Source organism: Ciconia boyciana, chromosome 1 (genome assembly GCF_034638445.1).
Source record: "Ciconia boyciana chromosome 1, ASM3463844v1, whole genome shotgun sequence".
NCBI lineage: Eukaryota > Metazoa > Chordata > Aves > Ciconiiformes > Ciconiidae > Ciconia > Ciconia boyciana.
Window position 1 is genome coordinate 216,118,064 of NC_132934.1, and position 12,012 is coordinate 216,130,075.

The following is a 12,012-nucleotide window of genomic DNA, read 5'->3' on the forward strand; positions in this document are numbered from 1 at the left end:
AAGGGTTAGAGGCACCTTCACTTACTGGTGTTTTGCTCGTGGAGATGGTGATCAGACCTGTAAACTAAAAATATAAGCTTCTCTAATTTCCTGCTCATGAACCATTAGAAGGAGGGAGAAAATGCCCTCTGGAGTGGGAGGCTGCTTGTAACTCGGTAATGAAGGCATTACAGACATTATTAATAAGGCTTTAAAAAGTGCCTTTATAAGTGTCCTTTTTGAAATCATTGATTTCATCTGTATTTGTGGAGAGGGTTGTCCTTTTGTTAAAAGAATGTGACTAATGGTGAGTAAACTTAAAATGTGTTACATTGTGGAAATCTGTGCATGCTACCACTGATGTGAGTAGTCCGATGACAGTAACTGTGGTTGACACACATAATTTTGGCCCTGAAAAAGACAGTGCTTCTCGGCTCAGCTGAGAAAGAGATTACTCCCATGGGTATCACATTTGTCACTTGGGGTGGGGTGGGGTGACACTGACGTCTCTCCTAAACACTGTTGAAAGACGTAAAAGTTGTAACTGTAGTATTTCTGCAACTATTGAAAGATGTAATATTTGTAATATTTCTGCACCTCTGTGTTCAGCATTGCACAATTGCTTGGTTAAGATCTAAGTATGAAATCCAGACTTCTTTCTGCCCTGTATTGGATATCCTTGGCAATACGATGAAAGAGAGAGCTTCCAGTTATGACCAGTGGTCTTGTGTGCACAAGTCTGTAGAAAACTCAAAGTAATAATTTTGAAATGCATGAACTTCTAAAATGATTTTAAAATGAATACTAATTTGTGAAGCTTATTTCTGTAATTGTCACCTGTGACAGCTTTTGCTGTTGCTTACAGGAGCAGATGTATGCAGCTAACATGTGCTTGTGTTATTTTTTTTATCTTGCTGCGTTGGGTTTCTTTCTTTTGAAAAAGATTGGCAGGATTCCTCCCCACTGTTAAGAGAAACAGTTGTTTTCTGTAGCCCACATACCTTGCTGCTTAGCAGAGGTCAAGAGACCATCAGTCTCAGTTCATCTTCTAAAATACTCCCATTTGTTCATTGAAAACTTGCAAAGCTATTAACATTATTAACACTGAATTTTCCGGCATCTTGAAAACCTGATTTATTTAAACTTTAAATTTTCAAACAGTATGAAGGTAATCTTGAGGAATTATGAGTAAAAGAATCATTTTGAAGTGTACTGGAAACCGCCACGTAAACATTCTGGTATGGTTAATTCTGTATGGGATGTGCTGTGGACGTATGGAGGAGGAAGTAGCCTGATAGTAAAATTCAGACCCTTGTGCTGAATTGTATATTGGTCCTGCCTGTATGTACTGTTTTAAGCTCTTCAAACTGGAAGATGAATGAGGGTGTCTGCCGTTTCCTTCCAGGAGAACGATGCCTCTGTAAGACTGAAGATTGCTTCCTTGCTGGGCTTGTTATCGAAGACTGCAGGATTTTCCCCAGATTGCATTATGGATGATGCCATTAACACGCTTCAAAATGAGAGTAAGTCTCACTTTTCAGGTGGTGCTTGAGACGAAGCCAGAATCATGTAGTCTTTAAGCGTTTAGGACAGTGGCAAGGCTTTTACATCTGAAGTGTATACTTGGGAATTGTTGTTCAAAGTATTTATTTTCTGCTTTTGTGAAGGGTGACAGACAATACCGTGTTCTGAGGAGGAGAAAATGTTCCTCAGACCTGCCTGCTGTATACCTTTGTTTTAAGGGAGTGCAAAGTTTGCTTTTGCATCTCCGTGTGAGAGACATTGCTTCTGAAGTGCTCGGTTCTAGAGAACAGTCTTGGTTAAAGTGGAATGTTGTTTGAAGAGGTTTTTTTCTTACCATGCTGCAGGCTAGCTCATCAGAGCTAATGCAAGAAGGCATTAGTTTATCACCATTGGATTTGTAATAGACAGTAAAATAGAGGTTGTCCTGATTGTGGCTTCATTGAAGTCCATTTTTATTTTCTGTGTTATATTCACAGTTTGTATGTGCTTTACTTGATGCAGTTTAATTTTATTTTAATATCATTTATAGAGTCAAATAATGGTTTGGGTTGGAAGGGACCTTTAAAGGTCATCTAGTCCAACCCCCCATGCTGTGGGCAGGGACATCTTCCACTAGATGAGGTTGCTCAGAGCTCCGTCCAACCTGACCTTGAATGTTTCCAGGAATGGGGCACCTACCACCTCTCTGGGAAACCTATGCCGGTGTTTCACCACCCTTATCATAAAAAATTTCTTCCTTATCTAAACCCTACCCTCTTTCAGTTTAAAACCATTACCCCTTGTCCTGTCCCTACAGGTCCTGGTAATAAATCTCTCTCCATCTTTCTTATAAGCCCCCTTTATATATTGAAAGGATGCAATAAACTCTCCCCAGAGCCTTCTTTTCTCCAGGCTGAACAACCCCAACTCTCCCAGCCTTTCTCCACAGCAGAGGTGCTCCATCCCTCTGTCCATTTTCATGGCCTCCTCTGGACCCACTCCAACAGCTCCATGTCTTTCCTGTGCTGAGGACCCCAGAGCTGGACGCAGCACTGCAGGGGGGTCTCACCAGAGCGGAGTAGAGGGGCAGAATCACCTTCCTCGACAGGCTGGCCACACTTCTTTTGTGAAGAAAGGCCCAGGATACGGTTGGCTTTCTGGGCTGCGAGTGCACATTGCTGGCTCGTGTCCAGCTTTTCACCCACCAGTACCCCCAAGTCCTTCTCCGCAGGGCTGCTCTCAATTCCTTCATCCCCCAGTCTGTATGGATACTGGAGATTGCCCTGACCCACGTGCAGGACCTTGCACTTGGCCTTGTTGAACTTCATGAGGTTTGCATGGGCCTACTTCTCAAGCCTGTCAGGGTCCCTCTGGATGGCATCCTGTCCCTCGGCTGTGTCAACCGCACCACTCTGCTTGGTGTCATCCACAAATTTGCTGAGGGTGTGCTTGATCCCACTGTCCATGTCATTGATGAAGATATTAAACAGTATTGGTCCTAGTATGGACCCTTGAGGGACACCCCTTGCCACTGGTTTCCACTTGGACACTGAGCCGTTCACTAACTCATTGGACGTGGCCATCCTGCTAATTGCTTATCCAGCTAACGGTCCATCTGTGAAAACCATATCTGTCCAATTTAGAGCTAAGAATGTTGTGGTGGTCCAGGTGAACAGCAGGCTAAATATGAGTGAGCAGTGAAGGCCTACTGCGTACCAGGCTGTATCAACAGGAGTGTGGCCAGCAGATCAAGGGAGAGGATTATTCCCTTTTACTCAGCACTGGTTAGACCACATCTGGAACACTGCATCCAGTTTGGGCTCCCCAGTGCCAGATAAGCGTTGGTAAAGTTGAGTGAGTTCCGCAGATGGCCACCGTGGTGGTTGGGGGATGGAGTACATGATGTGCAAGGAGAAGCTGAGGGAACTGAGCTTGTTCTGGCCTTTGAAAGAAGGCTTCAGGAGGACCTTCCAACCAAAATGATTCTGTGATTCTGTAGCTGGTGAGGAGCTCAGTAAAGGGGTAAGTAGCCTTTCACTGTTTTGTTTTGCAGAGTCTCACCAAGTCCTTGCTCAGCTGCTGGACACCCTATTGGTGATTGGCACAAAACTCACAGAGAATCCGTCTGTCAGGATGAGGCTGGTAGAGGTAGCCTGCAAGGTAAGGCAGCCTCCCTGGGGCAGGAAACTTATCACTGCTACAGGAAAAAAAAATGTAGTCAGTGTTTAAATTATTTTAGTTTTTCTCAACAAACTGTTACAATTCTAACATTTTTTAACTGCTAGGAATCTTGGTACGATTAGTTGTTTCGAAGGGGTGAAAGAACAGTAAGAATTCAGTTAAGTCTGTTCTTCTCTTCTGTTCCACAGCATCTGACAGACTCTTCCCATGGTGTAAGAAATAAGTGTCTTCAGTTAATTGGCTGTCTTGGACCAGTTGAAAAAGGTGTTGCAAAAGAAGTTGAAAGCCAGGCTGCCAAAGATGTCCAGAAGATAATAGGAGATCATTTTAATGACCAGGACCCTCGTGTTAGGACAGCAGCTATAAAAGCCATGGTAAGGATTGCTGGTACAGTGGAATAAATTGGGGGTTATATAAGGAAGCTGGTAAGGGGTTGAAAAGTAATCCAAAGAGGTTTGGATTAGAGATTATTTAATTAACTTTGTAAAAGTCCATTTAGTCCAAAATTACCAGGAAAAATAAGCTAAGTTGTGAAATATAAGAGTAATGTGAGATCTCAAAAGGCATTTTAGTGATTCATAAAAATTTCTGTTTCAGCTTTTTAATTTGTTGACTTTTTTGAGTGTTTGTAGGTTCTTTCTTTTACTGAGAAACCTGTATTTCTTGATTTAGCACTGGTTACCACAATTTCAATAAGCCACTAGTACTCCAACACACCGTAGAAAGCTGCTTATGACAGGAAACCTGTGTGATAAGTCCAGAAAGAATTTTGTTTGTTTGTTTTTAAACAACATGTATATTTTGCCCCATGGTCATGCCCCATTAGCATTCCCTAACTGTTTATGAGGTTAACTGGTTATGAGGTTAACTGGTTTTCGTGCAGCCTGGAGCGTGGGGGCCCTTCAGAAGTTTTTAGCTTTGCAGAAATGTAAGCAAAGACCGTGCGCTTGAGAATTTTGCTTGTGAGTATATATAGAAGTTCCACTGTTACCCTTAAAGTTTATAACAATATCCCATCTAACCTGATGGTGAATAAGGGTATTTGAATTAATGACATTAAACTCCAAAGAAAGAAGCAGGATGCATTTGAGGAGATCAGATTGCGCTTGAATCTGTCAGGGATCTCCCTCTGCTGGAGGTTGCACTCATCCTTCTTTTTCGTTCCAATCTGGGGTTTTTGGTACAAGTTTTTTTTGAAGTCATTTGAGTGACTTTTACAATGGCATTCAACCAAATCCATAGCAAAATTTATGACCTTGAATTTATAATTACAGCACGAAGTCAACTGTCTTTCTGCTGTTTGAAGCACGGAAGCATCCTGAATGAATTCAGGGTCACTAACCACTTCTAGGGTTCTTGATCATGGTTTTCCTTGCTACTGTGTGTGGGTCTTTGGTTTTGGTTTTTTTTGGTTGTGGGGTTTTTTTTCCCTTCAATTTTGTCACTGGCATGTTTTACTTTGAAGTAGTGGATACAGAAAAGCAACTGTTTGCTTTCTTGTTGACAATATTCAACCAGATATTATCCCTTTGTTTCTAAGTCAGATTCCTGATACCGCTTTATTCCAGATAGAAACAATGTTTAGTAGGACAGTTTTTGCTATTCCTCTGGTTTGGTAACTGAAAAGGTTTACAGGGCATGAAAATTCATTGGCAATGCTACTTTTTGGGCCCATGTTTCAGGAGTGGTAGTAAACTAATTATTTTGAAGATACCTGTGTCTGTTGTAATTGTGGTTTAATATGGCTAACACTAAACAATTGTTTGAAGGTTGGGAGAATGGACAGACTGTGTGTTTATATAAATTGTATTTTCCTAATCAATCAAAGTATGAATGGCTATGAAGTTTAAAAAAAGTATACTGAAGTCAAGATTATTATTTAAAATACTTATGGCCAAGATAATAAAATATTTTAATTATAGCAGCAATCAAGAAATGCAAACAACTGAGTTTACTCAGAGCAGAAAAAACAGTGATGAAAACTTCGTCTGTGTCACTTAAACCTATAGTTATACTTCCTTGTGTTTTTTCTTTCCGTAGCTGCAGCTTCATGAAAGAGGATTAAAATTACAGCAGGCTATTTACAGTCAGGTAAAACCTTGTATTAATTTGTATTTATTTTGTAGTTGTTTGCATATCTTGCTTTTTAGATTCTGTGGCAGTGTGCTTTGAGAGGAGGAGGGCATTGAACAGAGGTGGAGTATTTTGCACTTAGGTTGCTTATATTCCTTATTGCCTTGTCGCAGTGGAAATAAAAATCTGTTTTGCATCTCGTGCTTAAACGCACTAAGCATATGCTTTGATTGGAATATATTGTTTATTGGGGGAGATAATCATGGGAAGGGCAAGGCATTATGTAATTATTATTGTCATCTGGCAATCTCAAAGTCTTAAACCGTTGTTCATTGGAGAGTACATGTTAAGCCTACATTTGTTATGTCCATAAGGTTGTGCAGCTGAAGCCTGTATCAAATTAGTTCTACTACAGATTCACATTTCATGCTTCCTGTATAGTACAGGCAATTCTGGAGTTTTACAGCATGTGCCTGATTGACTTTATTATGACTAGTCTACCTAATCAAACTTGGACATACTAGGGAGTAGAAAGGAAGACTGAATTTTATAATCTGCCCTGATTCATGGTAAGGATACTAATTGCACTGTGGGAGGTGAATGACAGCTCAGGTGGAGATGTTTCAGGTATATTGGACTGTGGATCTTCTTTCAGGCCTGCAAGCTGTTGGCAGATGATTATGAGCAAGTGCGCAGTGCTGCGGTTCAGCTAATTTGGGTCCTCAGTCAACTTTACCCTGAAAGGTATGTGCTGTATGCAAAGTGGCTCAAAGTATTGGCACAGTAATCATCCTAATCCTGAGAGTTTTGTGCCAGTAAGTCTCAGGAGTAGCTGTTAGAAAACTGATGCGTACAAATTGCTGATACCTGATAAGAATGCACTGATCCGGGTGAAGTTTTGGTTCTTGATATTTGTTGCACATCCATAGGAATTCAGCACAGTTGTTTCTTCCTTGATGCTATCCAGCATGGCATAAGATCAGCATACTGATTTATGTTTCTCTGTGTCAGCATCGTCCCGATTCCTTCTTCTAATGAAGAAATTCGCTTGGTTGATGATGCATTTGGAAAAATTTGTCATATGGTTAGCGATGGTTCCTGGGTTGTTAGAGTACAAGCTGCTAAGTTATTGGTAAGTTGCATTCTTCTCTTCTTTATCTGAAAATAGTTCATCTTATGTTACTTTACTTTTCACATATATTTGAAAAGGAATGGGAGGTTGTTTAAAAACTGTATAGGTAAGTTTCTACCAAAATTCTGAGAAGAAAGAAATGAGAGAGGTGAGGAAACCCAGAAGTTTCTCAGCTGAACTCTGCAGTGATTCTTTTCTTGATAGTAGAGGGTTGGGTATCCAACCAAGTACTTGTCGTAATTCCCTCCCCGTACTTCTCTAGCACAGGACATGTAAACCACCTGAGCTTAAGAACAACTGTATTAACCTCAGTGGGAAAATAAGATATTCTGACTGTCTTAAGTAAACTTCTTTAGACTCTGACATACGGTAGTGTCAAGCATTGTATAAAGCTATTAGAATGAGTGGATAAGATTGGACACTGTGTTAGGATAAATCAGGAAATTATATGGTGTAATATGGAATAATCCTATTTCTTCCTTTTGATTTTTTTTTTTCTCTTTAGGGTTCTATGCAACAAGTTAGCTCCCATTTCTTAGAGCAGACCCTTGACAAGAAGCTCATGTCAGATCTGAGGGTATGTAAATGTTTGGGTTTGTTTTTACTGTGTGTAGTGTACTAAAATTGCACAACAGGTACGTTAATGTTGAGTGTGTTTGTTTACCATGTCCTTGCCTCAGGGCTGCTGAGAGTTAATTGATGATGACAGGTTTTCTGTTAGATTAAAGTCAATGAAGCAATTGCTAGTTGTAGATTTCATTAGCTGAGCGTGTAATAAACAGCTCTAGGCGATTCAGGTTTTGCAGATGAGAGGTAAATGTTTGTGTTCTTCTGACAGCCTTTGTGCACGGAAAGATTGCATCCTAGTTTTAGGAGCAAGCTTATGGAAAATTCCTGCAAGATCTGGCCAGTAGACCTAGACATTTCAAGAGACACGAGTAGCTAGAGGCTGGGACCCCTGAACCCTACGAGAAAAACTTTTCAGTAAAATGCCTTCCTTAAGCAACTCGCTCGAGGTATTACATTCAGTTTTTCTGTCTACAAAAGAACGATGAAGCTAGAGCTGCTAGTTTTTGTGGGCTGCTTTGTAAAGTCCATTAAAGAAAGTGCTGCACAACTTTCTTTACCATGTGGGGGGAAAGGAGATGGACTAGTGAGTGTGCGGAATGAATATTGCGTTTTACACATTGCTGGACGCTGTATAGTATCGATAGTCATTAAAGTATCTAATGACAGTTTAACAAGTTGAACTGCGAAGTGATAGCATCTGTTTTTGCAGATCAGTTCTTGGATATTTAACTAGAGGGCCTTTGCTCTGACCCAGTTTGGCTGTTCTTATAATGGATGTCTAAGAACATATTAATTAAAATGTATTAGTTGTTATCCTTTCCCAACATCAAAAGTACAAAGAGTTACTGGCAATTAGAAATATTCATAGAAGACAAGGTATTATTTGCATTTCTTAGCATTTGCCTGTCTCTGTCAATGTCTAAGCCTCTAGCTAAATCTATTTTCAAATCCAATAAAGCCATTTAATATTTTGTTCGGTCATCTTTAAAGTTTACCATGGTTGTAACTGAAAAACTTGTTTGGACAGAGGAAGCGCACTGCGCATGAACGAGCCAAAGAACTCTACAGCTCTGGGGAGTTTTCAAGTGGCAGAAAGTGGGGAGATGATGCTCCCAAAGAAGAAATTGATACAGGTGCTGTAAACTTGATTGAATCAGGAGCTTGTGGGGCTTTTGTTCATGGCCTGGAGGACGAGATGTATGGTAAGTGTTAACTTATTATGGAATGACTAAAGGAGGGGATGTGTGCTGGCTAAAAACCTTTGTCTTTGGGGGGTTTTTTTGGCCAAAATAGATCACTTGGCTATTGTGTTTGGGTTTTTTTAACGAATCATGGACTTCAGGGTGGTGGGTTTTTATTCCATTGTGATCTCTGATACGGCATTTGTTTCAAAGATGCTACAGTGTTGCACAGAATTTTGGATAGAAATGTTTCATTGAGTACCCAAGACCAAATAGCTTCCTATAAATGGTAAAGTTTTAGTGAAATATCTGGTAAGAAGTGGTTGCTTATGTTATTCAGAAACCCACTAGGATTCTTCTTCTTTTTTTTTTTTTTAATTGACTTAAATTTAACAGTTGCATGTGGCTCTAAATTGCAATATTAGTTGCTGCTGTTTGAAATTGGTGTTTTCTCTGCCAAGAAGGAAAACCAAATTTTATAGAACTTCTTTAAAATATGGCACTACAAGGAACCTGTGTCCATGGAGCCCAGTAATAATTCGTCTTGTAAACATAGCAGCTTCTATCCTAACAAAGGTTAGAACTAGTGGAGACAAACTCACGTATTTTTCAAAATATTTCAGAATCCACCAGCTCCAACAAACAGAAGTTTTCTTTTAAATTTCAAACCAGTTTTTTCCATAGCCAATTTATAGCCGTTTGTTCTTAGCTAGTGGTAGGTTGCAGATTAAATAGTTGCTGCTTCTCTCGAGGACTGGCTTCCCTAATGAATTAATAGACAGCTTTCATTTTAGGCTAGGCTCCTTTTAGTCTCTGCTGCTATAGAAGCTTTCCTCTTGGCCAGCTAGAATGCGTTATTCTTGAAAACTGGTGACTAGATCTGTATGTTTTCAGGTACTTAAATTTCAGGTGAGGTCTTGCTTACATCATTAGCAATGTTATCAATAATTCTTTTTCTTTAATGGAAATACCTGTGTTCTAAGATCACATTTGCCTGTTCCACAGTGCTATTGTTTTGGTCTCTTGAGGTCTTGCTATGATGGATTTGGAGGCCGTAGCCTCTTTCCAGCAGATTAGATCTGATCTGTTCTTCTAAGCAGGGTGAATTATGATTGTCCAACTGGAACACAGGCATTCCTGAGCTCCTGAGTTTGGCTGTAGCATTGACCGTGCTGATGGCCTCAGGAAAGTCTGTGTGCTACCCTTTCCAGCCCAACTTTCCCATGGATAAAGTGAAGATTTGTATTTCTTAAGGCTATTGAGAACAGCTGGTCTTTGTATAGAACCGTGAAAATGCCGAGCTCTGAATGTTATTCCTGAATTTGCTTTTAATGTTACTGGAAGGACGAGGCTAAATTAGAAAGTACAAAACCACCATAAAAAAAATATTGCTGTAGATGGTGTGTTGTAAAAGTTGGTTTATTGTTCCATGACTCCTGCAAATAAAAGCATGTTTTCCTAATAGCTAAACTCTCTCTGAAGCTTGACAATGCAACTTGGTTTTTTTTCTCACTAACAGTAAAAAATTTTTCACTGGCTCAGTCTATTGACCTGTGAAACATGTTCTCCAGTATCTGTGCCATAGGTCTTGTGGCAGTGTGGTGCTATTGGGGCATGTCGATAAAACGGACAGATGTGGAATATAGACAGATCTTTAAATAATGTAGACCTCTCTTCTCCCACTGCAGCATTTTTAAATACTGCTGAGCTCTCTTCTTCCTTACTCATAGCGCTGCTTCATTTCTTGAATTCCATGTTGTAACTTAAATCTAAATTAGTGTGTCAGCTTAGGAAAGCAATATTGGCAAAATGCTTTTCTTCTCTAATACCTTGGTCTTAATGACCGCGGAGGCTCGTAATTGTGACAAAAGCTTTGTTACTGAATAAGCAGGGGTCTTGCTGTGTTTGCATTTTTCTACTTAATCAGAATCATCAGGAATCAAATATGTTCTTTAAGAACAATAGGCCTAAAAGCTACACACAAGTTTAAGTAAATGTTTTCAAGATGAGCTAATTTGAATGAAAAATAAAAGTATGTTTAAAACAATAATGTTTGCAAGACATCAGATTAATTCTTATTTATGTGTGGGGATCATAAAAATGTTATGGAAGCTAGCAAGGATGGCTGCAGGGAAGAGAATCTCATCTCCGCATAAGCTTGTTATATTTGTGTATTCTTCAAATTCCTGCTGTATTTCACAGCATGAATATACTCTGGACGCCTTTTGATGCTTTTTTTGCTTAAATTCTGAGTAATTTTAATAATTACGTGGCACCTTTTTCCTTTCTTTTGAGGAATCTAAAGTCACGAAGCAGAGGAATTTAATTCTGTTTACTGTCGAAATGCTGATACTCTAGGGCTTTTCAGCAATTCATAAAGTGCTACATAGCAAGTTAAAAATGCAGTAAATGCTCTGAGCAATTAAAATGTCAGGAAGAGTAAAACAAGCAGAGTTTAATTATCTAAATTAGTTTGCTTAAGATACCAGGGTTATAGCTACACTTGCAAAACGCGCTATGAAATACGTAATATTTATTGCTGGATGGGAGACCCATTTTTCACCTGCAAGTCCCTCTGCAGATGCTTATGACAGCAGCACGCGCTGTATTAGAGGTGAGGCTTTTGATTTGAAGATTTGCCTGTGAAAAGGGCCCCAGTGGCATGGGTCCTTGCTTAGTCTCCATCATCTTCATGTTACCTTAGCATCTCCTGTCCTTAGCCCAGTCCTTGAATAATGTGAGGCCTGGCTGTTTGGTGGTATGTCCTTTTAAACAGCACTAACAATTAATTCCCACCCTCTTTTTTGATAGAGGTTCGGATCGCTGCAGTTGAAGCTCTCTGTATGTTGGCTCAGTCCTCACCTTCTTTTGCTGAGAAATGCCTGGATTTTTTGGTTGACATGTTTAATGATGAAATTGAGGAGGTGAGATTGCAGTCAATACACACAATGAGAAAAATTTCCAACAACATCACGCTGCGGGAAGACCAGCTGGATACTGTGTTAGCCGTCTTGGAGGTAAGAAATTCCTGAGGAGGGAAAAAATTGCATTCCTGCTTTCTTTGAGGTGTTATAATTATATAAAGCTAATCAGCTTCCTTCTTCTGAGCTGAAACTGTCCACCCTTTTGGTGGTTGTTCTTCTCCCTCTCCTTTGAACGCCCCCAAAGGCTCCTAAGGTCTAGTAGCTTGTAATCTCCAGGACAATAGAATACTTTTGAAATAGATGAATTTCAGATAAAAACTCTTCCGTTGATCACTGTGCTGTTGCTTCATGTGTGTTTTCTTCTGTCCTGTTTTGTGGTCCAGCACTCTGCACCACATGTAGCAGGAATTTAAAGAATACCCAAATATAACAAGCTTATGTGGCGATGAGATTCTCAAACAGAAAGAAA

The 12,012-nt window shown here is 39.9% G+C and overlaps 1 protein-coding gene across 2 annotated transcripts in view; it reads left to right on the top strand.

The window, feature by feature from the left end:
- The window catches only part of INTS4 (integrator complex subunit 4), a 37,559-nt gene that overhangs the window by 2,121 nt on the left and 23,426 nt on the right, over positions 1–12,012 (top strand). For both annotated transcript variants that reach the window (XM_072850846.1, XM_072850847.1), the window contains exons 3-11: positions 1,385–1,502; positions 3,536–3,642; positions 3,852–4,037; positions 5,704–5,754; positions 6,392–6,480; positions 6,748–6,868; positions 7,374–7,445; positions 8,466–8,640; positions 11,431–11,636. In XM_072850846.1, the coding sequence (XP_072706947.1) occupies positions 1,385–1,502; positions 3,536–3,642; positions 3,852–4,037; positions 5,704–5,754; positions 6,392–6,480; positions 6,748–6,868; positions 7,374–7,445; positions 8,466–8,640; positions 11,431–11,636 (1,125 nt within the window). The remainder of the gene's footprint in view (positions 1–1,384; positions 1,503–3,535; positions 3,643–3,851; positions 4,038–5,703; positions 5,755–6,391; positions 6,481–6,747; positions 6,869–7,373; positions 7,446–8,465; positions 8,641–11,430; positions 11,637–12,012) is intronic.